Here is a 23002-nt window from a genome sequence, read left to right as displayed (position 1 = left end):
GGGGCAGAACGGGCTGGAGGGGTTCACCTGGAGCCTCGGATATACTGGCAATGTTATTTTTCTCTAGATAAGGTGGTTCTTTTCTGATCCTTCCAGCTGTACTTTCTTCGCATGTATGGCACGAATCACAATAAAAATATTAAAACATTTTGAAAGATAGGTTGGCATCAACGTATAAAAATCTTTATTTATCAAGATAAGGAATTTATCCTGAAGAATAAGGCACAGTTGTTTTTAAGGAGAACATTCTCAGCTCTGTGCTCTAAGAAGAGGGGTTGGTCACATGGTGGAGACAGACTGCAGTGGGGAGGCCACTCAGAGCTCCTGGCCTGGCAGGAGTGGCCCAGGCCCAATGTGTTCAGAACTCAGACAGGAGCAGAGGTCTGGCTGAGGGGGAGGGACAGGCTTTGAAAGTGATGAGCAAGGGAACTTAGGAGACTGTTTGCAATTAGGGGTCAGGAAATTCACCAAATAGTTTTAAAGAGTAGTGTTCTGGAGGAAAGAGCTCCAGGTTCCACCGTGTCTTGTGTAACCCTGATCCTGCCAGGACTTCCATTGTGTCAATGGACTATCCCTGCGTCTGTCCAGTAAGTTCACTCTCTTGTTGTCATTTAAGTGAGTTTGGATGAGGTTTTGTTGCCTTCAACAGAGCCCTGAGTTATTTGACAGATCACTCTCACAGAATTACCATAGAGCAGAGAATTTTATCAAAACTCAAGCCACACAGGTGGAGAAGGAGCTTCGTTGCTGTTAGAACAGGCCTTGCAGGACACAGGGAACACTAAGGCGAGGGGGTGGGCCTTGGCCAGTTCAAGGTGAGAGGAGGTTTTCATTCCAAGTCTCCGAGACCCAAAGCAGACTCCTCACTCCCCACCCCAGAACATGTCTTCCCTCTTGTGAAAACCCAAGTCCCTGGAATCCTACTCCTCATCGGAACGATGGTCAGGAGAGGGACAACTCTTTCGTCTCCCACAGCAATTAAACAAGAGCATGGAGCTGGGAAGTCTTGAAGTGCAGGCTCGACAGGCAGTTCCCACGGTTGCCACGGAGGGTTGGGTAGCTGTCTGCACTCAGTTTATTCTCAGAGTCAGTTACAGGGCAGTGACTGGCCATGGGTGTTTGCATTGGTTCCACTTGAATAGGCCGCTGCAGGACACACCAAAACCAACAGTGGTGGGCGCTGACGAAACAGAGAATTCCTGAGAAAAAAAAATGATGTTGAAAATGACAACATTCGATGTTTTTAAAAAAGTTCTGTTTTTAAACAGATTTAACAAATGGATGGAGTTTAAGGACCTATCATCCCATTTCTCTACCCCACCTACCCCTTGCCCTCCTACCATCTATCCTATAAATTCTCATATCCTAGCCATGATTCTTACTGAATGTACAGGAGAAATGGATGCTATTTTCTATAAAGGCAAAATTCTAACAGAGTAGGAGCAGCTACAACAAGCAAACGAAACATCACTGCACTAAATCTACACCCAGAAACTAACAGTACTCAGGGGGGAGAGTTGGAGCCCGTGGGTGTGACTGTTCTGAATTTAGGATGTAGCCCAAGCAATCACAAAGCCCCAGAACACTCACCAGACAGGAAAAACAGCATGATGCTGACTGAGAGGATGAAATAGGGGTAGAGAAGGGTGACTTTCGCTTCCTTGAATATGTCAGTTACTCTCCAAATATACAGAGTGTGCAGCAGCAACGCAAGGAACACACAGACACCTGCTTCTCAGGAAAGGGTGAGAGAGCAGCCCGGTGCATTAGTGTATGACCTTCAGGTGAATCCCAAGACCCAAAGCTGCCCTCTCAGCTCCTCGCGGGACTCTCTGTGACCTTAGCAGAGCTTGGAGCTGTGCCCCTGGAACGTGACCCCAGCCCAGCACAAGGACACTGAGGGAACACACTTCCTTCCATCTCTCACCTATGACGAAGCAGGTGATGGTGAAGACAAAGTACTGTTTCCAGGTGTCAGGAAGGGACTGAGGGAAGGCCATCAGTGTGATGTTCAGGAAGAAGGAGAGAAGAAGGGCGCTGATCATGAAAATTCGACCAAATATGAAGCTGTCTGAATTAGGGAGGGAGAAGGGAGAAAGGCCAGCAGCTCCCTCTAGGGTCCCCTCCTTCTTGGGTCTGAATCCCCACAATACGAAGGAAGCAGTGCAGGGACTTCGAGGAAGGAACCGATGGCAGCAGGTGGGAAGCTTAGGGCTTGAGGGAAAGTGAACTGCTGGAAGGTCCAGGACAGCAATTCTGGCCACGCTGGTCACCTCAGAGGCCTGACCCCTGGGCCCCTCTGGAAATGAGCCATGTTACTGAGAGGAGAATAACTCCTCCTCCCATGTGACCTGGGCAGAAAAAGAGGCGGGAACTTCCTGGAAGGGACAGGCTGATGCAGGGCCCTCCCTTCAATGCCGGCACTTACATGACCTGGGTGGAGGAACCCAGCACTTGACCTCTTGGCTGCAGGTGGCAAACAGGGCACTGAACAGGACCTGGCGGCCATTAGCAATGTCCACCTTCGCCCAGGTGGACAGGCTGAAGGCCCACCACAGAAGGGCCATCGCCGTGACCGTGCAGATGAGGACCAGAATGCGGTATGGCTTAGTTATCCCACATTTCATACAGAAGGGTGCAGGCTAGGAAAAAAAAAGAAGGGGGACATTATATGAGTTCGTTTCCCTTTGGGATTTCTCCCCAGACAAGTCCAACCCTCTGGTCCTTTCTCATTCTCAGCTCCCAGGCTCCCCTCTTCCTCGTCCCCTAACCAGATCCTCTCCAGGCCGCTGGCTGACCTGGGTCCCGCACCAGCGGGATGGAAAGCTCCTTATGTTGATCTCTGCATCTCGTCTGACACACCCCTACACACATTCCTCCACAGCCTGCCCTGCTGCTGTGCTTCCCCACAGGCCCTGTCCCACCACCTAGACTTGATGTCCGACTCCGTCATCTCCCACATTTGGCACAGTCCTTACATATAGGAGGAGCACCGTAAGTATTTCTTAACAGAAAAGGGGGTGGGGGAACCACAGCACATTCCAACTACATCCTCCAAGTGATGTCAAGCGAGGTAAAAGTTTTGGATGCCTCCTCCTCGTCATTCCCCTCAAATCACAGCCATGCTTTTCTCCTGCTGGTCCTGACTCCAGCGAGTCTTTTGTCTTAGTTCTGTTTTGGCCCTCTCGGGTTCAGCTTCCATCCTCTGATGCCCTGTGTTCTATAGCAGCACCTTTTTACAGAGAGGCCCATCCTGGCCTTCTCAACAGTAAAATGCTGTGGTCCCTTCCTGTTCCAACGTTTAGTGACATCATAAGTATGTGACCTGCCTCCTTAAAAAATGTGAGCTCCTACCCCGTGGTCCCCGTTTTTTAAAGAATGAGTCATGTCCCATGCCCCTCTGCCTAGCAATGCCTTTGTGTTGCTCGGCACATGTGCACTTCACAAGTTATAGCTTATATGCTTAGCTCTAGCTTCTAATACCAAATGGGCGCATTTCCCCTATTCCTGTACGAGACTGAAGGGCACATGAGAGAGAATTCAGGCAAATTGGGAAATAACTGGGAAGGTGTAAGTAGAAACAGGTTTTATGTGAAGGGCACAGTGGGTCATATTACGTCCTTCACTAGGTGTCAGGACATGTGATGCCTTTTGACCCAGCCTTATTGGGCTGACCAAGGGTGAACACTTGGCATATTTGTTGATGAAAGAATTAATGAATGCATAAAAATAGAGACCAAGAAGTAGAGGGTTGCTGAGAACCTCTGTTTAGGAGCTTCTTAAATGTAGGCTGTGGGGAGGCCAGGATTAACTTTGTCTATTCTATTCACGTGTGAATTCTAAGCACCTGCAACTTTATTGGCACGAGGCAGGTGTTGCATAAATATTTGTGGAATGAATGAATGAATGGATGGATGGATGATCCAGAACAGTTAGGTTCCCTCCACTGGGTATATATTTTGCCCTCGCATTTCCAGGATTGACTAGGACTTTGGAGTGTGCATCAGCAGTGCATTGCCAGCCGAGCACTATAGGCTTACGTGTGATCAGTTGTGCTACTGAATGAGGACTGCATGGCAATGGCATTGGCTGGGGAGACAAGGAATAATCACGGCAGGAAATAAGAAATAACAAGGTAGAGAGTACTTTTGACAATCATGTGCACACAGAAACCTAGCCAGAGACTCAGGGAGAGTCAATATTTCAAGGCAATATGTTTAAATCTCTAGGTTGGTGGGAACCCTTATTTTCTCCTGAATTTTGAACTGACCCAGAAAAACAAAGCAAATGGACAAACTGGTTTCTGCTGATGTTAAAAAAGGAACAGATCAAAACTATAAACATACTTAAAAGCAAACTCTCGACTGTCAACATTGGTCCTCTACTCTTATTTACAACTTCTCAATGCACACATTATAAACATAATTACTTATTCCATGTCAACTTTTTTTTAAAATATATTTCATTGATTTTTTTTACAGAGAGGAAGGAAGAGAGAGAGCTAGAAACATCGACTGGCTGCCTCTTGCACACCTCCTACCGAGGATGTGCCCGCAACCAATGTACATACCCTTGACCGGAATCGAACCTGGGACCTTTCAGTCTGCAGACCGACGCTCTACCACTGAACCAAACCGGCTTTGGCTACTTACTCCATGTCAACTTTATGTTGCCCCTTAAAATGATACAACTGGTTTTTGTTTTATTTTGTTTTGTTTAAAATGGCTTGGAAAAGGAGTCAAGGAGAAATTGGAGGCAGGAAACTATTTAAATGCTAGTTTTGCCAATTACTTTTTGGCCAAGTAATTTCTTATAGTAAGAAATTACTGCTGCAGAAAGTGAGAGAGAGAGAGTGAGAGAGAGAGAGAGAGAGAGAGAGAGAGAGAGAGAGAGAGAGAGAGAGAGAAATTACTGTTTCATTTGCGGAATGTGGTAGTGGTGTTGCACTTATATAAATACTAGAGGCCCGGTGCATGAACATTCATGCACTGGAGGGGGGTCCCTCAGCCTGGCCTGCCCCCTTTCACCGTCCTCAGGGGCAGGAGGTGACCTGGTGATCAGGGGAAGGTTACACCCCCATCAGACCTCTGCTGCTGCCACTGCCAGCAACAGAAGCCTCAGCTGGCCCTGGTTGCCTGAGCTTCAGGCAGCCCTGAGTGGCTGGGCAGCCGCCATCCGAGACTTGCCTGCACCTTGGGTGTCGACTGGACAGCTGACATCCAAGGCTTGCCTGCATCTAGGACCAGCCCTGGGTGGCAGGGAGGCTGAGGGGACTGGGCACCGCCAACTTGTGGCTGTGGGCGCTTGCTATCTTTGAGGGTGTGACAATCAATTAGCATATTCCCTCCTTATTTACTATGGGCGCCACCATCTTTGTGAAGGTGTGATGATCAATTAGCATATTCCCTCTTTATTAGTTAGGATTATATAATATAAAGTTCTTATCTCTACGACATACAAACTGAAGAATTTAGGATGATATGCTAGCTCTAGTTTTAACTTTATTTTTTTGTTTTGTCTTTTTCTAGGTTTACCTTTAAATTATTCACTTTCCCAACCCATAAAAAACATAGTGAATAGAGGAAACAAGACTGACAAAATGTTGATGATTCTAAGATTATTACAGGGGAGTTCATGATATAATTATGTCAATGCCCATATGTTTGAAAATTTTCAAAATATGTCGTTTAAAATATGTAATAAAACTTGACATTTCAGATCCTAAAGGGCTAGAAACAAACTTCTTTCTTTTGCAAACACACTACTCACATAATTGAAAATGCTGCCTGCTCTCTAACAGATATAGGATTACAAAAACATTTAAGTAGTAAGACTGGTAAATTGAAATTACTCCCCCACGCCCTTGAAATTACTTCTTGTTACAAAAGCTGCAGGATGGATGCTGTTATCAGGAGTGACATCAACATCAGAACGTAACATCTACAAAGCACAATAAAGTACAGCACAAGATGAGATAGCTTGTTGCCTTTTATACACGGAAGGTTTGTGCAATCCAGCCCGGAGCCCGTCCATTGGCATTATTGTTCCAACAGCACTTGCTCCCTTCATGTCAGTGTCACAGGTGAGTCATTCCTGCAACATTTCATCGTTACGATCTGTGACCAGCTACTTCGTGCTACTCTTGTCCAGCACCATGATGAGGCTAAGGTTTGCCACAGGTGCCCCTAAGACACTGTCCTTGCATAAGCTGTTCACAGGGATGCCTACACACTCTGGGGCACCAGCTGAAGGTGAACAGCGTTAACTGTCTGAACTGGCCAAGGCCAAGGCCTGAGCTAGCTCCCGGAGCCAGGGCAGGCTTAGGGAACTGGTGACAGAGCAGCTTTATCTTAGTGTCCGGCAGAGCTACTCTGCTCCAGCCGTGAGTGTCCCTGCTTGGTAATTTCTTGGCTGAAATGGTCAAGCCACGGTAAAATGTAACCATCATCTAAAACAAAAAAAGGAAGCACTGACTTCTAACCGATTAAATCAGGGTCCTCGGCTGGTTCCAGCCATGTCTTTTCAAACACTGGCTGTGCTAACGTGCAGGTAGGGACGAGAAACGCCGGACTAAAGGTCTCTGGGGGGACTACTTGCGGGATTCTTGTGTCTCGAACCCGACCGCCGGGGCGGCGGGAGGCCTTCACGAAGGAGGTTTAAATGAAAAATGAAGGGAGTAGGGAGGGGAGAGGCCCGCCCAGGCCGGCGGTTAGTCAGGGCCGCAACGACCCGCAGCAGGGACGCCTGGCCCGGACCGCCTGACCCGGTTGCTGACCCCTCACCTGAGCCCCAACAGCAGACAAGACCTTGGCCCTTCTCCCGGGTCCGCGGGGAATTCGGCGCCTCCCGCCGTTGGGGAGCGGCTTGGGGAGGCCCAGTCCCTTCTAACCCTGGTTCCTCCCCGACCCGGGATCATAGGTCGCAACCAGAACCCCTGGAAGCAGAGGGCATCTCAACTTCCGGAGGGGAAAATAACGAAAGGGCGCGAGCCCGTTGACAACTTCCGGTTTCCCCGGGCGCTAGGAGACCCAGACATCAGGGTTCCGGGACTCGCGCAGCCCCGGGAGGCTGGCCCGCTCCGGAGCCTTCCGGTCGCCTTGGGAGTGTCCTCTCCTCGTTCAGGGAGCAGTGCGGCTCCGTGCCGGCAGGGGGCGAGGCCGGGGGGGCGGGGGCCGCGGCTGGACCCTGTCCTCAGGCTCCAGGGGCCACGGCTGCCCGAGCCAATGCCGACTGAGTAGCTAGTGGCCGGAAGTGGGGGCGGGCGCGCCAGTGGCGCAATCAGTCCGCGCGCGGTATTCACAGGGTAGTGCCTCCGCGGGAGATGCTGCGATTGAGAGTTCGAGCTTTACCCTGCCACAGGGCTTGAACTTTTATTTTTTGAAATATTAATTACCGACTCAGTCTTAAAAATGTACTATATGTCTGTCCAGATTTTCTATTTTCTTCTTGTGTTCATTGCCATAATTTACATCCTCTGGGAAATTTTAAAATATATTTGTTATTATTGATAGTATCACAAATATCTCCCACACACACCCCTTTCCTCCACTCCTCCCAGCCCCTAGCTCTGGGAAATTTTTCATTTCATCGAAGTTGTCTAATTTATTAGCATGACGTCCATACAATTTGTCCCTTTATGATGTTTTCAAAAATTTTTTTTTTTTTGAGATCAGTAGTGATGCTCTGTTTCCTTCCTGATTTCTCATCTTCTCTTTCTTTTTTCCGTTTGAGTCTAACTGAAACTTTGTTCATCTTGCTGGCTTTTCAGAAGACCCATCTCTTCATTTCATTGGCTTCCATTGTTTTTTCTGTTTTCCATTTCATTGATTGCACTCTAATTCTTTCCTTTCTTGTACTGGCTTTGGGTTTAGTTTGCTTATCTTTTTTTAGTTCTTAAGATAGAAGCTTAGATTACTCAGATGCGTTCTTTCTTCTCTAATCCAGGTATTTAAAGATATAAATACTGTGTAAATACTGCTTTAATGAAAGGCCACAATTTTGATGTATTATGGGTTCTTTTATTCAGTCCAAAATGCTTTTTTTTTACATTACCTTTCTGATTTCTTTTATATTCATGGATTGTTGATTCAATTTCCTTCTGTTGTTGATTTTAATTTAATTTTATTATCATCAGAGAACATTCCTGAACTCGGGGAAGGAACTAAAGCCTCGCACGTGTGTTTCCACTGCGTCCCAGCGGATTTGCTTCCCCCTCGGGTTCTTGTTTGTTATGGAAGAGAATAAAGCTGTCCCCAAGTTCCCACCTCCCCAACATCTCCGGGCCCAACCCAGAGCCTCTCCATCCCAGAGCCGCTCCATCTGGGAGTGACGTGCTCCAGGGAGTTGGCCTGTGGAGACGAGGTGGCCGAGTGGTTAAGGCGATGGACTGCTAATCCATTGTGCTCTGCACGCGTGGGTTCGAATCCCACCCTCGTCGACTGTGTGGTTTTTAGTGTGTAAATTTCCTAAAAAGTACTTTAAAAAGTCTCTTGGATATATTTGCAATACTAATTCTCAATCACTATGGTTCAGGGGATTTGCCTGGGTGAGCCCGGCTGCCCTGCTGTGCGTCTTTGGGGACCCCCTATGCTAAAGTAGGTCCCTTTATATTTATTCACAAACTACACCACACATTTAGGGCAGTCTTTACTCTTGAAGACATATCTGCACTTTTCTTACATTTGCCTCCATTATTCTAAATACTAAAACCTATCAGGCAAAGAAATGATGTCAATGAACCACACCACATAACCAAAAGTGGTTAAATCCTGTGTCTCTTCTCAACAAGAGTCCCAAGTTCTCTCGGCTTTGGAATTCACCAGGGTCCTTACAATGGTGTTTCTCGGTTGCCAGGTTTTGTTTCTTTTCTTTTTTTTAATATATTTTATTGATTTTTTACAGAGAGGAAGAGAGAGGGATAGAGTTAGAAACATCGATGAGAGAATCATCGACCAGCTGCCTCTTGCACACCCCCTACTGGGGATGTGCCCGCAACCAAGGCACATGCCCTTGACCGGAATCAATCCTGAGACCCCTGAGGCCGCAGGCCAAAGCTCTATCCACTGACCCAAACCGGTTTTGGCAGGTTTTGTTTCCTAACGTTAGATGAACGTACCCCTAATCAGTAGGTAAGTGTCTCACCTCTGAATACCTTCAGAGTATTTTGTGCCTGATGCCCCCCCACCCCCGATATTTGAAGCATGTGCTTACAGCTCTAACATGACAACTGAGTGGCTCTGAAAAGAGCCTTTGGGGTTAGGAGCCGGGCCTCGGCGCCTCACTTGGAGCTGGTGTACTTGGTGACGGCCTTGGTGCCCTCGGACACGGCGTGCTTGGCCAGCTCGCCGGGCAGCAGCAGGCGCACGGCCGTCTGGATCTCGCGGGACGTGATGGTGGAGCGCTTGTTGTAGTGCGCCAGGCGCGACGCCTCGCCCGCGATGCGCTCGAAGATGTCGTTGACGAACGAGTTCATGATGCCCATGGCCTTGGAAGAGATGCCGGTGTCGGGGTGCACCTGCTTGAGCACCTTGTACACGTACACCGAGTAGCTCTCCTTGCGGCTGCGCTTGCGCTTCTTGCCGTCCTTCTTCTGCGCCTTGGTCACCGCCTTCTTGGAGCCCTTCTTCGGGGCGGGAGCGGACTTGGCGGGCTCGGGCATGGTCGGGAAGAGCCGCCGAAGAAGCTGGTGAGCCACTCGGAGGATAAGAGTGAGTGAGGCTGCGAATGTCCTCTTTCCCGGCTCCTTAAAGGAGGCGGGAGTGAAGGCGTGTCCGACCGGTGCGAGTCCCGGCACGTCACAGGGTGTCGTCCACTCAGAACCAGGGCATTTCAGACTCGGGACCCCATTGGCTCGGGGAAAGGCTGTGACCCGCCGCCAATGGCACAGACTCACTTTCGCGCCCCAGCGCGACTATAAAGGGGGCGGCTCCAGGAACTTCAAGGCAGATCCAGATCTGAGCTGACATTTTCTCTTTGCCAACACCATGTCTGGACGCGGGAAGCAGGGCGGCAAGGCGCGCGCCAAGGCCAAGACGCGGTCCTCCCGGGCCGGCCTGCAGTTTCCTGTTGGCAGAGTCCACCGCCTGCTCCGCAAGGGCAACTACTCGGAGCGGGTCGGGGCCGGCGCGCCCGTGTACCTGGCGGCCGTGCTGGAGTACCTGACGGCCGAGATCCTGGAGCTGGCGGGCAACGCGGCCCGCGACAACAAGAAGACGCGCATCATCCCGCGCCACCTGCAGCTGGCCATCCGCAACGACGAGGAGCTCAACAAGCTGCTGGGCAAGGTGACCATCGCGCAGGGCGGCGTGCTGCCCAACATCCAGGCCGTGCTGCTGCCCAAGAAGACCGAGAGCCACCACAAGGCCAAGGGCAAGTAAACCAAGTGCCCACAACCTACTGCCTTCTGTTCTACCCAAAGGCTCTTTTCAGAGCCACCCACGCTGTCACTGAAGAGCTTGCAATTTCACTAACAGCGACGTGGAAAGGATCCCAACTACCACCCGGAGGTGTCTCTGTAAACGGCCCGTAAATGGGAGAGGATCTCTCGTGAACACAAGGTTAGGACAGTAGTTACTGCGGGGGACGCTCTGCACCCGGTAATTAACAGGTGAAAGCTGCAGGCCCTCGGGCTTAAACCAGTAGAAGCCAGAATTGGAACACGCCGGGCTCAAGGTGACTATTGAAATGCAGATTGAGTTAGTAACCACTGGCCCATAGAACCACTGCTGTCTCTTGTTCCATTTGTTTTGCATCTTAATGGGACACATCTTCACCAACGCCCACCTCCTAGGGGGAGCTTGCAATTGCCATCTTGTATTAATAGCAGGTACCTGAGAATGCCCTTTGCTGATAAAGTCATTAGAGTTTGCAGTAGGTAAACACCCCAGAAGGAAACACTTAAGCATCATTGAAAACAATGTGGCCATCAGCTGAGTAGGAGGGACACGGTGGTTTGTATCAGGTAATTAAGGCAATTGGTGAGTCACACCCTGGGGCTCAAGTGCCTCGGAATGGAAAGCGAAGTGCTCAGCAGTCTGCCCCTTTTCTGAGCCACTCTCCTGGTAAAGAGCTTAGCAGTCAAATTTGTAACTGAGTCAGTTTCCCATTGAAAGGAAAACAGTCAAAAATTGCATGAAGAAATGTGTATCCACCCTCATGTATTTATATGTGTTAGTGAATTTTATTTTTTAAATTTATTTTTATTTTTATTTTTTTTGTACTGGAATCGAACTGGGACTCTTCAGTTTTGCGTGAGCTTAAAACTGAAGTTAAAGTTTGTGGTCTTTTCTGTCCTAGGCCTGCCCTTGGTCCTGCTGACAGAGTAGTCCCTTTGCTAGCAACTACTAGAATGTCCCAACACCTGCACAGTTAATCAAGGGACGCCATAAATATCCCAGATCCTTTCCCAGGATCTACTTGGGACAGTTTTGAAGAGGGAAATGGCATCATCTGACTCAGATTTCTTGGAAAGTCATTAAGACAGCTTTACGGTGAATACCAACTTCAGGACAAATTTGAGAGATGAACCTGGCTTGATCTTATTGGGAGCAGCAGACCAGTAGTTAGGGACTTTGCAGCTGTAACTAACAAAGTATGTTGCTGGATTTGAAGTGTACCTTGTGCGAGAAGAGACAATAAATTCCTCTGGACCATTCTGAGTGTTTAGGTGAGATCCCTGTAATAGAGTTAGCCAGAGAGAATAACCAGAATTTTATCAATTTTACCAAAGTTTATGGGACAGATACTCGGGGAAACAGTTAACTCCCCAAAAGGCCCCAAGCCACCTTCTTCAGTGAAAGACAAAAGCCAGGGGAGGGGAGGGCAGAAAGGAGAGATTTCCTGGAGGGGGACATGTTTTCTGATGCAGATTAAGTACGAGCTTTCCCCTCGGAGGAGATGCAGGAGGAGATGCGTGGTTCCTGGAACCGGGAGGGAGGTGGCTGGTGAGATTTCCTTTGTAAAAGTAAATGTCCCTGACCCCTGACGGAAAGGGAACTCTGCTTTCTTCTGAGATTCTCTCCTGTTGGCTGGTTCTCAGAAATAATCAGGTCAAGTTAATCTTCACGCCAGAGAGGCCCATTGACGGAGTGGAGGGCTTATTCTGCTCCCTTTTCATTGAGAAAAACTGTAAAGAACAAGACCTGGGTTTTAGCCAAGTTTGCCTTCACATAGGAAGGTTTTTGGTATGTTAGAAAGCAGCCCGAGTTGCCTTACATTTTTATAAAATGATATGTGTATCAAAGCATAGACACGTTTGGCTATTAATTTCCCGAACCACAAAGAGCCTTACAAACACAGCCATCCATTGCTAACCTTATCACTAGCTTCTATGGGGGGCGGGGGAAGCTTATGAAATTAGAGAGGGAAGGAGACTACTGTTTGGTGGGAAATGTATTCATTTTTAAAGAAGGGCCTTAGACGGTTTAGCTCAGTGGATAGAGCATCATCTGCGGATTGAAGGGACCAGGGTTGGAATCCGGTCAAGGGAAGAACCCCAGGAGGGGGCGTGCAGGAGGCAGCCAATCAATGATTCCCTCTCATCATTGATGCTTCTCTCTCTCCCTTCCTCTCTAAAATCAATTTTTTAAAAAAATGTTAAAGAAGGGTCTATAAAATGTATTCCAGTCATTAAGGTTGGATATAGTAAAAGAAACATACTTTCCCCTTCATTTGAACTTTCTACATATTCACCAGTGAGTTAATTGCTCTTGTAATTAGTAAAAGTGTTAGGGGCAGACATCGTCAATTCTAAGAACTACTAACCCTGCTCTGATCACCGGGATGGTTCTGTCCCAGTTAGAGAAAGCACCTTCTACCTGGCATGGAGCTGTACGTCCTGGGACAGGGAGCTCACGGCAGAACGCAGGCACCCTCCTGACCCGAGAACAGCCTACCATGGAAAGACTGACAACCTCTCGGCTGAGACCACCTGGTCCCTGAGGCACCTGCTCTTCACAACCCCCATCCTATTGCCTGAAAACTGGTTCCGGGTGCCGAGAGGCGCCTGCCCCCAGCCCGCATGATTTGTAACCTGTAATGAGTGCCCTGTGCCCACTTTCCCAGCCCTGCAATTCCTACGTCCCCACCTAATCTTTGTCCTTCTGCCCAATATAAGCAGCCAGCCTATGGGAGCGGCAGAGAAGAGCAGAGTATTGTGGGTGACCTGGTGCTCTCCCACATTTCCGACATTATTAGAATAAACGCTCATGTGATTCCACCCTGTGTCTGCTGCATTGGTTGAAGTAGTGACAGCCATTCCAGGCTCCTTTGTTGTCTGTTTACAAACGTGTGTTGTTGTTTTATTAATTTTAAAAAACATATATTGCCTGCATTCATCAGATGAAAATAAACACAGTAAGTTTCCTGTTATATATGTTCTAGAAAACTCTACTGAGGTATGTATGTGAATTGGTGGCAGTATTTTTCAGGTTAGGAGGACACAGCATTTCAAAGATAAAGTTATCCTAAAAATGCATAGCTTTAGCATAGTTTTGATCAGACTACTTAAAGAATTTCTTTGTTCCAAGCAGTCGAAATCATTTGTAAGTTTAAGGAAAAAAAGAGTGGTGATAACAGAAATTTTTTTTTGAAAAATAACAGGGGTGGGAATTCACTGCCAAATACTAAAATATTTTCTCAACACGACAAACCAGTCATAGTCCATCACTACAATAAAAACTGAAGGACTAATTTTAAGTGAAATATTAAATAGATGATGAGTTCCTCAGATCAGTAGGGACATATTTGATGTGTTGTACTGATTCACCAGCTGGCTGTATTTTCAAAGTTAATTCTCTATCTGGATTGTTGGAATTCTGTAATTCCACCCAATATTAGTAAGACATAATAGTCTCTGCTGTTAGAAATGAAAATAAATTGGTGCCTTTGGAAGAAAAGAATGAGCAATGTGTCTGCAGGACCCTACAATTCTCTGCGTTGTTACCATCACGTCCTATGGAAAGTATCCCTCCTGGAAACTAAGGAGGGGACGTCCCCCAATGGCATACCCTGTGCTAACCGTGTTAAGAAGGAACATACAGGTAAGGTGCACGTGCAGAAAATCCTTCCTCGCTGCTGTCTTATGCATCTTCTATGACAGCGGATTTGACCTCAGCTTGCATGTACCATGAGGGGGAAGTTAAAAATCGCTGCTCTGCGATGCTAAGGCTCTGCGGTTTAATTTGGACAGAGCAGGAGGCCCGTGAACCTAAACTGGGAGAAAAGCAGGCGGGTGTGAGCATCAAAGAGAATTGCCTAGGGGGAGGGGGTTGCCTGAGGGAAGGGGAAGGGGAGGTTCTAGCTCCGGGTTTCAGCTCTTAGGCCCCGCCCCGCCCCTGGGCTCCACTCCGGTCCGCCCGAGGCCCTATAAGAAGGCGCTGCTCCGCCGGCAGCGCATTGCTGCTCTCTGGTTCCCTCAGCATGTCTGGACGCGGCAAAGGCGGGAAGGGCCTGGGCAAAGGCGGCGCCAAGCGCCACCGCAAGGTGCTGCGCGACAACATCCAGGGCATCACCAAGCCCGCTATCCGCCGCCTGGCGCGGCGCGGCGGCGTCAAGCGCATCTCCGGGCTCATCTACGAGGAGACGCGCGGGGTGCTCAAGGTGTTCCTGGAGAACGTGATCCGCGACGCCGTCACCTACACGGAGCACGCCAAGCGCAAGACGGTCACGGCCATGGACGTGGTGTACGCGCTCAAGCGCCAGGGCCGCACCCTCTACGGCTTCGGCGGCTGAGCCTCCTGCCCGCCGGCTCCTGCGCAAAACCAAAGGCCCTTTTCAGGGCCGCCCACTCCCTCTCGGAGGAGCTGAGCGCTGCCCATAAGAAAATGTGATGATGGGGTTGGGGAGCCAGCTCGCCCTCGGGGTCCCAAGTCTTTGAAGGTTTGTAGTGCGAATTCCCGGTAGCCAAGGCCCCAGGAAAGGGTAAAACCCCAAGTCCCACCAGCCTGCCAGCGGTGTGTGTCTTTGGAAGGTTTTCTGCTATGACTTCCCCACCCTGACGCCACTGGAAACCCGGATACACTAAAGCACGACGTTGTCACCAAAGTGCGTGATATTCCGTCCTCAACCTGCTCGCCTCGGGCGTCAGGAAGGAGGAAAGTGCAGCCAATCCGTGCCCCCGGCCTGCCCGGGTCCGTGTCTAACCCTTAGGGAGGTGCAGCCCTAGATCAGGCCCCTCCGGCGCCCTAGGCCAAGCGGCTGGCTATGCTATTGGGTCAAGGCTCTAACCCAGGTTCTTAACTCCCTCGGGGGCCTCAGGCTCCATTTGCATTTGAAGGAGGTGCTGCCTCCCACCCGGTCTTCCTGTCAGCTCCCTGCTGTGCAGCCTGAGAGGGTGCTGTGGCGTGTTAGTGCTCTGGGGACCGTTTCAGCACTACAATGCGGCTATAAAAGCTTTTGTAACGTCTGCAGGTTTCGCTCAAACTCGCATTGTGTGCCAAATCCTAAGGCCCCTCTCAGGCCAGCTGATCTCGGAGAAGAGGAAGTCAGGACAGCAAGCAGGACCTCAGTGCAGGCTGCTGGGGACGGGCAGGGTCGGGACTCAGCGCCCGGCCTGAAGGGAGGCTTCGGAGTCTCCCCACCCCACCCCACCCCACCGGGGGTTTGGCTTCCGGTTGGAACTGCCTGGGTCTGGGCGGCCCTGCCCATCGCTCATCTCCCCTCGATATGTTCATGCCTCACAGGGGGCTCTGAGCGGAGGAAGGCGCTGCTGGCTTCCTGGTGTCTTGTTTCGCCAGGAGTGGCCGGGAGCTCTGCTGCGGGTCTTGGAAAACCTGCATCTCTCTTTCTCGACATTTAACCTAAAGGTGAAAGGGCCTTTCAGAGCAGAAGGCAGCGAGCATTTACTGGAAACCAGCAAGGCAGGAGCCCAGACACTGTCCGCTGAGACAGACACAGGAATTGGGGGGGGAGGGGGCACGGGAAGGGGAACAGACCCACCGCAGGCGTCGCTCTCCGTTCAGAAAGTTAGCAGTAACCCCAGTACCAAACACTGGTCTCTTCAGTCTGGCGCCCATTGCTGTCAAGAACATTTGCTTTCTTTCCTCTTCAAACAGTATTTGGGATACAATGTGGCCCTAGGTTAAGTCCAAAGGTAACTTTGCTGCAGCCCTTCAAGGTCTGAGGTATAAGGAACTCCAAATCCATTTTAGTTTTGGATTTCGTTAAAACGGGCCAGTGAGAGGACAGCTGTGGCTCTAAAACCATTATAGGAATGAATGAGGGGGCCAGGAAGATAGGTTCAGGGGGTTCGCCTGGGTGCGTTTGTGGGGGGACCCTCCACCCCTAAAGTAGGTCCCTTTATACTTATTCACAAACTACACCACACATTTAGGGCAGTCTTTACTCTTGAAAACATTTCTTACATTTGCCTCCATTATAAATACTAAAAACATACCAGGCAAAGAAATGTCAATGAACCGCACCACTTAAGAAGTTTGACATTACCGCCAAAATTAGTGAAGTCTCTTCTCAGCAAGAGTCCCAAGTTTTCCGGGCCTTGGAATCCACCAGGGTCCTGATTATGGCTTTTCTCAGTTGTCAGGTTTTCTGTTTTCTAACGTGAGAGTCACGTACCCCTAATCAGTAGGTAAGGGTCTCACCTCTGAAAACCTTCAAAGTATTTTGTGCCTGAGCCTCTCCCCCCCAACCCCCCCATATTTGAAGCATATGCTTACAGCTCTATCATGACAACTGAGTGGCTCTGAAAAGAGCCTTTGGGGTCGGGAGCCGGGCCGCGGCGCCTCACTTGGAGCTGGTGTACTTGGTGACGGCCTTGGTGCCCTCGGACACGGCGTGCTTGGCCAGCTCGCCGGGCAGCAGCAGGCGCACGGCCGTCTGGATCTCGCGGGACGTGATGGTGGAGCGCTTGTTGTAGTGCGCCAGGCGCGACGCCTCGCTCGCGATGCGCTCGAAGATGTCGTTGACGAACGAGTTCATGATGCCCATGGCCTTGGACGAGATGCCGGTGTCGGGGTGCACCTGCTTGAGCACCTTGTACACGTACACCGAGTAGCTCTCCTTGCGGCTGCGCTTGCGCTTCTTGCCGTCCTTCTTCTGCGCCTTGGTCACCGCCTTCTTGGAGCCCTTCTTCGGGGCGGGCGCGGACTTGGCGGGTTCGGGCATATCGGGAGCTGGGTGGAGGTCGGTAGGAGAAATAGTAAAGACGAGGCACGCTGTGTTCTATTTATATACAACCTCGCATGCAAATCAGGTGATGAACCAAAGTCCTGTGTCTGTTGGTTATTGGAGAGCAATCTACAAACTTAGCTCTGCCCAATCAGAGCGCCAGAATTCCAAATTGCACTTTCACTGGTTAAGATGTAGCTGAAACCCTAACCAATGACACATCTGCTTTTTCGCGCCACAAACGTTTATAAAAAGTGCCGCCGGAGCACTTTCCCTTTCGCAGCCACTTGCGGAGAAATTTGTAGTCAGCATGTTGGAAAGCAGGGTGGAAAGCAGGGCGGCAAGGCGCGCGCCAAGGCCAAGCCGCGGTCCTTGTGGGCCGGGCTGCAGTTCCCCATGGGCCGCGTGCACCGCCTGCTCCGCAAGGAGCGGGGCGGGGCGGGCCCGTGAACCTGGCGGCCGTGCTGGCGTACCTCACGGCCGAGATCCTGGAGCTGGCGGGCAACGCGGCCCGCGAGAAGAAGACCATCCAGGCCGTGCTGCTGCCCAAGAAGACCGAGAGCCACCACAAGGCCAAGTAAGGAGAAAGCAGGTTAGGAACCTGGACGACAAAGGCTCTTTTCAGAGCTACTTACACTTTCGGAAAACGCTGAGCGGGTGACGTCCTATTCTTACAGCAGGCGACTCCATTTTAGCGTTTTGTTCCAATGAAAGTGACAGTTTGACTTTTAGATTGAAAATAGGCGGGAGTTCCTGAGACCCATGTTGGTAAATCCGTGGCCCTGTGTCTTTGGGACACCTGTGTGCGTGTCCCGAATTCCCAGCAGGTGAGGCTGCAACAAGGAATGCAACCTTGGGAGTCACCTGCATGGGAACCCAGGTGGGGAAGACAAACAGGCCCAAGGTGGCTTCTTAGATCGGGAATAAGTAGAGGTAAATGCTGTAAGCAAAGGAGCTACATGACCAGAGTCCTACCTAATCTGAGAAAAGGAGTGAGCCCAGCAGATGTTAGGGGAAGAGGACTCCAAAGAGTGAAAATGCCAAGGCCTGCGTGTGGCCCTTCTTGGGAACAGTCCATTGTGATGCACATCAGCGAGCTGGACAAGGCGCCTAGCGAGCCAATTCATTGGGAGTCATTTTATTGCACACAGGTTCAGAGCAGATGACTTCTGTCAAATTCTGAACCCTCAACAGCGGAAGCATTCTCTCTCTGTTTTTATTTTTTTTTTTTTAGGTCTTTCTGTAAGTTATTTTTACAGACAATTTGTAACCTTGAATACATATATCTAACAAACACCTGTAACCTTCAGTATCATATCTACAGGCACCTGGCATCAATGTCAGCGTATCAGTTAGATGGCTGGTGTGCAAGGTCAGACAATTAAGTTTATCTTTTCTATTCAAGGAAGAAAAAACAAACAGTTATTTTACAGTCTAAAAATAACAGTTGGCCTACAGAATAAGAGACTGTTTGAGAATAACAGTAGTTCAAACAGCAGTTTTCCAAAGGAGGGATTACTATGCTCCACCATGAGGCTCTGAAGTAAAAGGTGGGTGTGGGGGTGAAATGGGACCATAAATATAGAACTTTGTGGTTTTGTAAATCATGCACAAGTGTTTAGCCCGGTCAGTGTGGCTCTGTGGTAGAGCATCGACCTGTGAACCAGGAGGTCCTGGTTTTATTCCAGGTCAGGGCACAAGCCCAGGTTGCGGGCTCGATCCCCAGTGTGGGGCATGCAGGAGGCAGCTGATCAGTGATTCTCTCTGGTCATTGATGCTTCTGTCTTTCCCTTCCTCTCTCGAACCAATAAATATTGAATAAAGTAAAAACAACATTAATCCTGAATACATTTGATAATACAAATTAGCTATGGAAAGCAACCTACTTTTTTTAAAAGAGACACCATAGAAATAGTATTAATGTTAGCATGTGGTTTACAACCTGAAAGATTTGAGAAGAAATGGTTTGTAATTCAATACATAGATTTGTTTGTTGCTTGTCTTTGCAGAAAGCATGTTGAGTAAAATGGTAACAGCATACAACAGCCCCTCCACCCACAAAAACATGGCGATGTAATGAGGCAAGTTGGTCCATGGAAGCAGGTGCTGAGACGGATTTGAAGTGGAAAATGATTATCAGGTCCCCATATCTGCAGGGAGGAGAGTGTCACGCTGACACAGGCCAGGTAAACGTGGGGAGCTCTGGGGCCCCCACATTAGCTCAGTATCCCTGGATCAGCCCTTACCTCCCACGTTGCCAATTGGATGTGGGAAGGACGGAGGGCAGGAGCCGTCTGCACTTGGCCAGCGAGTCTTTCCTTCAGGGAGCAGTCTGGGCACTGCATTCACAACCCTGAAATGGGTGCCTTACTAGTAACATGAATAGAAAGAGCAACATGGTGCCCTAGCCGGTTTGTCTCAGTGGATAGCTCCTCCACCTGCAGACTTTATGTTCTAGATCGATCCCCAATAGGGGATGTACAGGAGTCAGCTGATCCATGGTTCTCTCTCATCATTGATGTTTCTATATCTCTTCCTAACCCTCTGAAATCAATAAAAACATATGTATATTAAAGATCAACATGGAGCAATGTCTATATTGGCCCTTTACTGTAAAAAAAATTTTTTTTTAAATTGATTTCGGAGAGAGAAACATAATAATGAGAGAATCATGGATGGGCTGTCTCTTTCATGCCCCACACTGGGGATCAAGCCCACAACCTGGACATGTGCCCTGACCGGGAATGGAACTGTGATCTCCCTCCTAGAACAAAGATCTCTGAGCCATGCAGGTGATTTGAAAAACAAAACAACCCCCAGTTTGCCTTCAAGGGGGGAAGGGTTGTGGTCACTGGTCCCACTGGGGATCAAACCCAGGACCTTCTGTGTGTAAAGCAGATGTGCTAACCACTGCACTATGGAACCACTCAGGGTGGTTGTGAGTCAAGGAATGTTTATAATTCACTCAAAGCTAAATATGGCAGGGGGTTGGGGTTTTTTGGTGCTAAATTCCATTTCCCGTGCATCCCACTAGCGTAAGTTTGAAATATCTTCAAATAGAGTCATTGTAAACTCATGAGGAAAATGATCTAAAACCACATTCTTGACCCTGTGATCACATCTCTGTCCAGGATTATGTATTGTGAGCATCTGCAACTGTCAAGGTGTTTCCGACGGCGGAGCTGCCTCTTACGTAGCGCGGCCTGCACAACCCAGAGCAGACACTAGATGCGAGGCCAGTGGTCCCCGTAAGCAGAAGCCACAGCTCCCGGGACCGCCCTTCATACGGCTGGTCAGCACAGGCCAATGGAGGACCGCTCACTGAGTTATGCGTAAGATATTTGTGCATCAAGATGCGAGGGAGCCCGGCTGGGTTGCTCAGTGGTTGAGCCTCTGCCTACGAGCCAGGAGATCACAGTTTGATTTTCGGTCAGGGCACATGCCCTGATATCTGGCTTGATCCTTAAGTAGGGGTTGTGCAGGATAATTCATCATTGATGTTTCTCTCTCTCCCTCTCCCTTCATCTCTTAAATCAATAAAAATATATTAAGAGAGAGAGAGAGAGAAAGATGGGAGGGAATTAAAAAGAGGATGCCACCCCAAAATACATGTGCCTCTGGCATTTTGATTATTTCGAATGCAAGGCACTTGAAAACAACAGATTTAAAAAAAAAAGGCATCCTGTGCAATTACATAAAACTGAGGTTTACATAACAAGGTGAGGTGATGCTACATGAGCGCCCTCACGTCCGGACACCCTCAATGAACCAAAACTTTGGGCACTAGAAGAAACAGCTCCAAAAGAATGTCCCATAGGAACCGGACGTGTATCTAGGTCTCCAGATGGATCGATGTCTCGAAGGTGAAAAAGAAAACTGTGGGAACCCCTTCCACATCCCACGTGATTCAGGGTTCTGGTTCCAGGTTTGGGTTTTGGAGAAGGCTGCACACAAAGGAAAAGAGACTAGAAAAGCATTAATTTGGGAAATGGGGGCCAGGTGGTAGTCCAACTCTAGTGGGAGGACTACTCGCACTGGTTTTCCATCCCTTTTATTAAGATTAGAATTATAGGATACATCCCTATCCCCTAGGCAGGAAACTCCAATAAAAGCCAATCAGTGAATTTAGGACTAACAGGTGGGGGCTGCTTCAATTACCATTGTCTAGTAATTAGCTCTGACCCTATTAAGGTTGACCAACCCTATGAGTTCCCTGTCCACAGCTCTCTGTTATTAAAACAATGACTGGCTTCCAGAAGAAAACCTATACATTCTTTTGGGAGAATATTCATCATCTAGTAACAGAGAAAGACCTGTTAAGCCTAACCTCAAAAATGCCTGTCCTATTCCAGCCGGCTTGGCTCAGTGGGTAGAGCATGGGCCCGTCACAGGTTTGATTCTGGTCAAGGGCACAGGCCTGGCTTGGCTCAATGCCCAGAAGGGGACTGCAGGAGGCAGCCAATCAATGATTCTATCACATCATTGATGTTTCTAGCTCTCTTCCTCTTTTTTCCTCTCTGAAGTCAATAACTTTTTTTAAAAAAAGTTCTGATCACAGCAACAACAAAGAAATACAACTCCTAAGTGGGAGGGGAGACAAATTATTAACAAAATTAGGTTCCTGCCATTAAGTTTCTCCACCGACAAAGTTGACAGGACATAACGGCAGACACTATTGCAAGGTCTAAAACTCCCAGCAGATGAATAACCACCGTGAAAAGACACCAGCCTTCATTTTTGTATGGTCCTCATTTTTAAAGTAACGCTAACTATGGGTGATATCTCAAATGTATTCAATGGTATTATTCTTCAGGGGATATCTTCTTTCAAAAAAAGAACATCAACCTCAATAAGAACACGGACAAACGATAAGCATGCATGTGCATAAACCACAACTCGATGGCTGAACCGACGCCCCAAGTCTGTAAAGAACATGGATGCAAACCTTAAAAAGCAATGGTGAGACCCTTCGCTCCCACACCCTGGATTAGGAAGGGGAAGCTGGGTACTGAAAGCCGGCGGGACACGCAGAGCCGGGGAACACACAGGGACTGAGCAGCCTCCTGCTCCCGCCTGCATGTCACAATGCAGTCCTCACGTACATAAGGGAAGTTAGCGGGGGCTGGAGGGGGTCACCGTAGCATTGAGACTGGAGGCCCAGCCAGTACATCCCTGGGCGGAGGCAGGATAGACCTGCGCGCCCGCCACCAGCCTGCGCGCAGCGCCAGAAGCAAGACTTGGAGTCCACAGGGCAACTGGGATGGATGTTAAAGCCACAATGTTTCTCTGAAAGACAAAAGAATAGATCTTTAGCAAATGTATCTTATGTGTAACCAAAACAAAAATGTCAGCTTTGTATAAAAACCCAAAAAAACAAAACGTGATCAACATGACGCGCCATCAACCAAGGGGCAAGGATGCTTGCTTCTGGGGGAGGCAGGGGCTGCGGAGCGGGACCCCCGGGCCCAGGCCCTCCGCCGTCTCCCAGCCTGAGGGCCGGAACCAGGTCGGCACTAGGAGCAGGACGAGCCCGGGCCCTCAGCGCTTCGCCCCACGCAGGTCCTCGGAGGCCCAGGCGGGCTCCGGCGAGGCGAGGCAGAGGCTGCGGGTCCCCACCCCGCACCCCGGAGTCACCGGCTCCGCCTCCTTTTCCGCCGGGGGGGGGGGGGGGGGGGGGAGGGGGGCGGGGCGGCCCTCCATTCCCTGACCCAGCGGAATCGGTTTGGGCATTACTCGTTCGTCTGGGGTTCGGAAACCAAATAGCAAACACTTGCTCTCTTGGTCTCCCTCTAGAATCAGATTCTACGGAAGAAGTCTGTTCTGCTTGCTGTTCTAGCTCCAGGACCTAGAAAAGTCCCTGAAATTCAGGAGTGGCTCC

General features: G+C 49.4%; 5 protein-coding genes, 2 non-coding genes and 1 pseudogene across 7 annotated transcripts; 4 read left to right on the top strand and 4 right to left on the bottom strand.

The window, feature by feature from the left end:
- Nucleotides 1-167: 167 nt before the first annotated feature.
- On the bottom strand, nt 168-6259 carry LOC118727349 (transmembrane protein 225B). The gene is made up of 6 exons (XM_036453123.2): nt 6233-6259; nt 3326-3329; nt 2429-2642; nt 1928-2071; nt 1591-1728; nt 168-1199 (listed from the first exon to the last, which is right to left on the bottom strand). Exons 3-6 carry the CDS (start codon nt 2625-2627, stop codon nt 979-981), a joined length of 702 nt encoding a protein of 233 aa, XP_036309016.1. The 5' UTR covers nt 2628-2642; nt 3326-3329; nt 6233-6259; the 3' UTR covers nt 168-978.
- A 2096-nt stretch (nt 6260-8355) lies between these two features.
- Nucleotides 8356-8437, top strand: TRNAS-GCU. The gene has a single exon. It is a non-coding gene; the product is annotated as a tRNA-Ser (tRNA).
- Nucleotides 8438-9227: 790 nt separating this feature from the next.
- Nucleotides 9228-9695, bottom strand: LOC118727387 (histone H2B type 1-C/E/F/G/I). Its single transcript, XM_036453165.2, has one exon. The coding sequence runs from the start codon at nt 9656-9658 to the stop codon at nt 9278-9280; it is 381 nt and encodes a 126-aa protein (XP_036309058.1). The 5' UTR covers nt 9659-9695; the 3' UTR covers nt 9228-9277.
- Nucleotides 9696-9947: 252 nt separating this feature from the next.
- Nucleotides 9948-22101, top strand: LOC118727368 (histone H2A type 1-D). The gene is made up of 3 exons (XM_036453144.2): nt 9948-10372; nt 16586-16591; nt 22089-22101. The coding sequence occupies exons 1-2, from the start codon at nt 9984-9986 to the stop codon at nt 16587-16589; spliced, it is 393 nt and encodes a 130-aa protein (XP_036309037.1). The 5' UTR covers nt 9948-9983; the 3' UTR covers nt 16590-16591; nt 22089-22101.
- Nucleotides 14404-14784, top strand: LOC118727391 (histone H4). The gene has a single exon (XM_036453171.2). It carries the CDS (start codon nt 14419-14421, stop codon nt 14728-14730), a length of 312 nt encoding a protein of 103 aa, XP_036309064.1. The 5' UTR covers nt 14404-14418; the 3' UTR covers nt 14731-14784.
- LOC118727385 (histone H2B type 1-F/J/L) lies at nt 16694-17156 on the bottom strand. The gene has a single exon (XM_036453163.2). It carries the CDS (start codon nt 17119-17121, stop codon nt 16741-16743), a length of 381 nt encoding a protein of 126 aa, XP_036309056.1. The 5' UTR covers nt 17122-17156; the 3' UTR covers nt 16694-16740.
- Nucleotides 17338-18305, top strand: LOC118727394 (annotated as a pseudogene).
- On the bottom strand, nt 19977-20049 carry TRNAV-UAC. Its single transcript has one exon. It is a non-coding gene; the product is annotated as a tRNA-Val (tRNA).
- Nucleotides 22102-23002: the final 901 nt, after the last annotated feature.

This window comes from Pipistrellus kuhlii, unplaced genomic scaffold (genome assembly GCF_014108245.1).
Source record: "Pipistrellus kuhlii isolate mPipKuh1 unplaced genomic scaffold, mPipKuh1.p scaffold_m20_p_24, whole genome shotgun sequence".
NCBI classification, from domain to species: domain Eukaryota; kingdom Metazoa; phylum Chordata; class Mammalia; order Chiroptera; family Vespertilionidae; genus Pipistrellus; species Pipistrellus kuhlii.
This window is presented reverse-complemented; position numbering and strand designations above follow the sequence as displayed.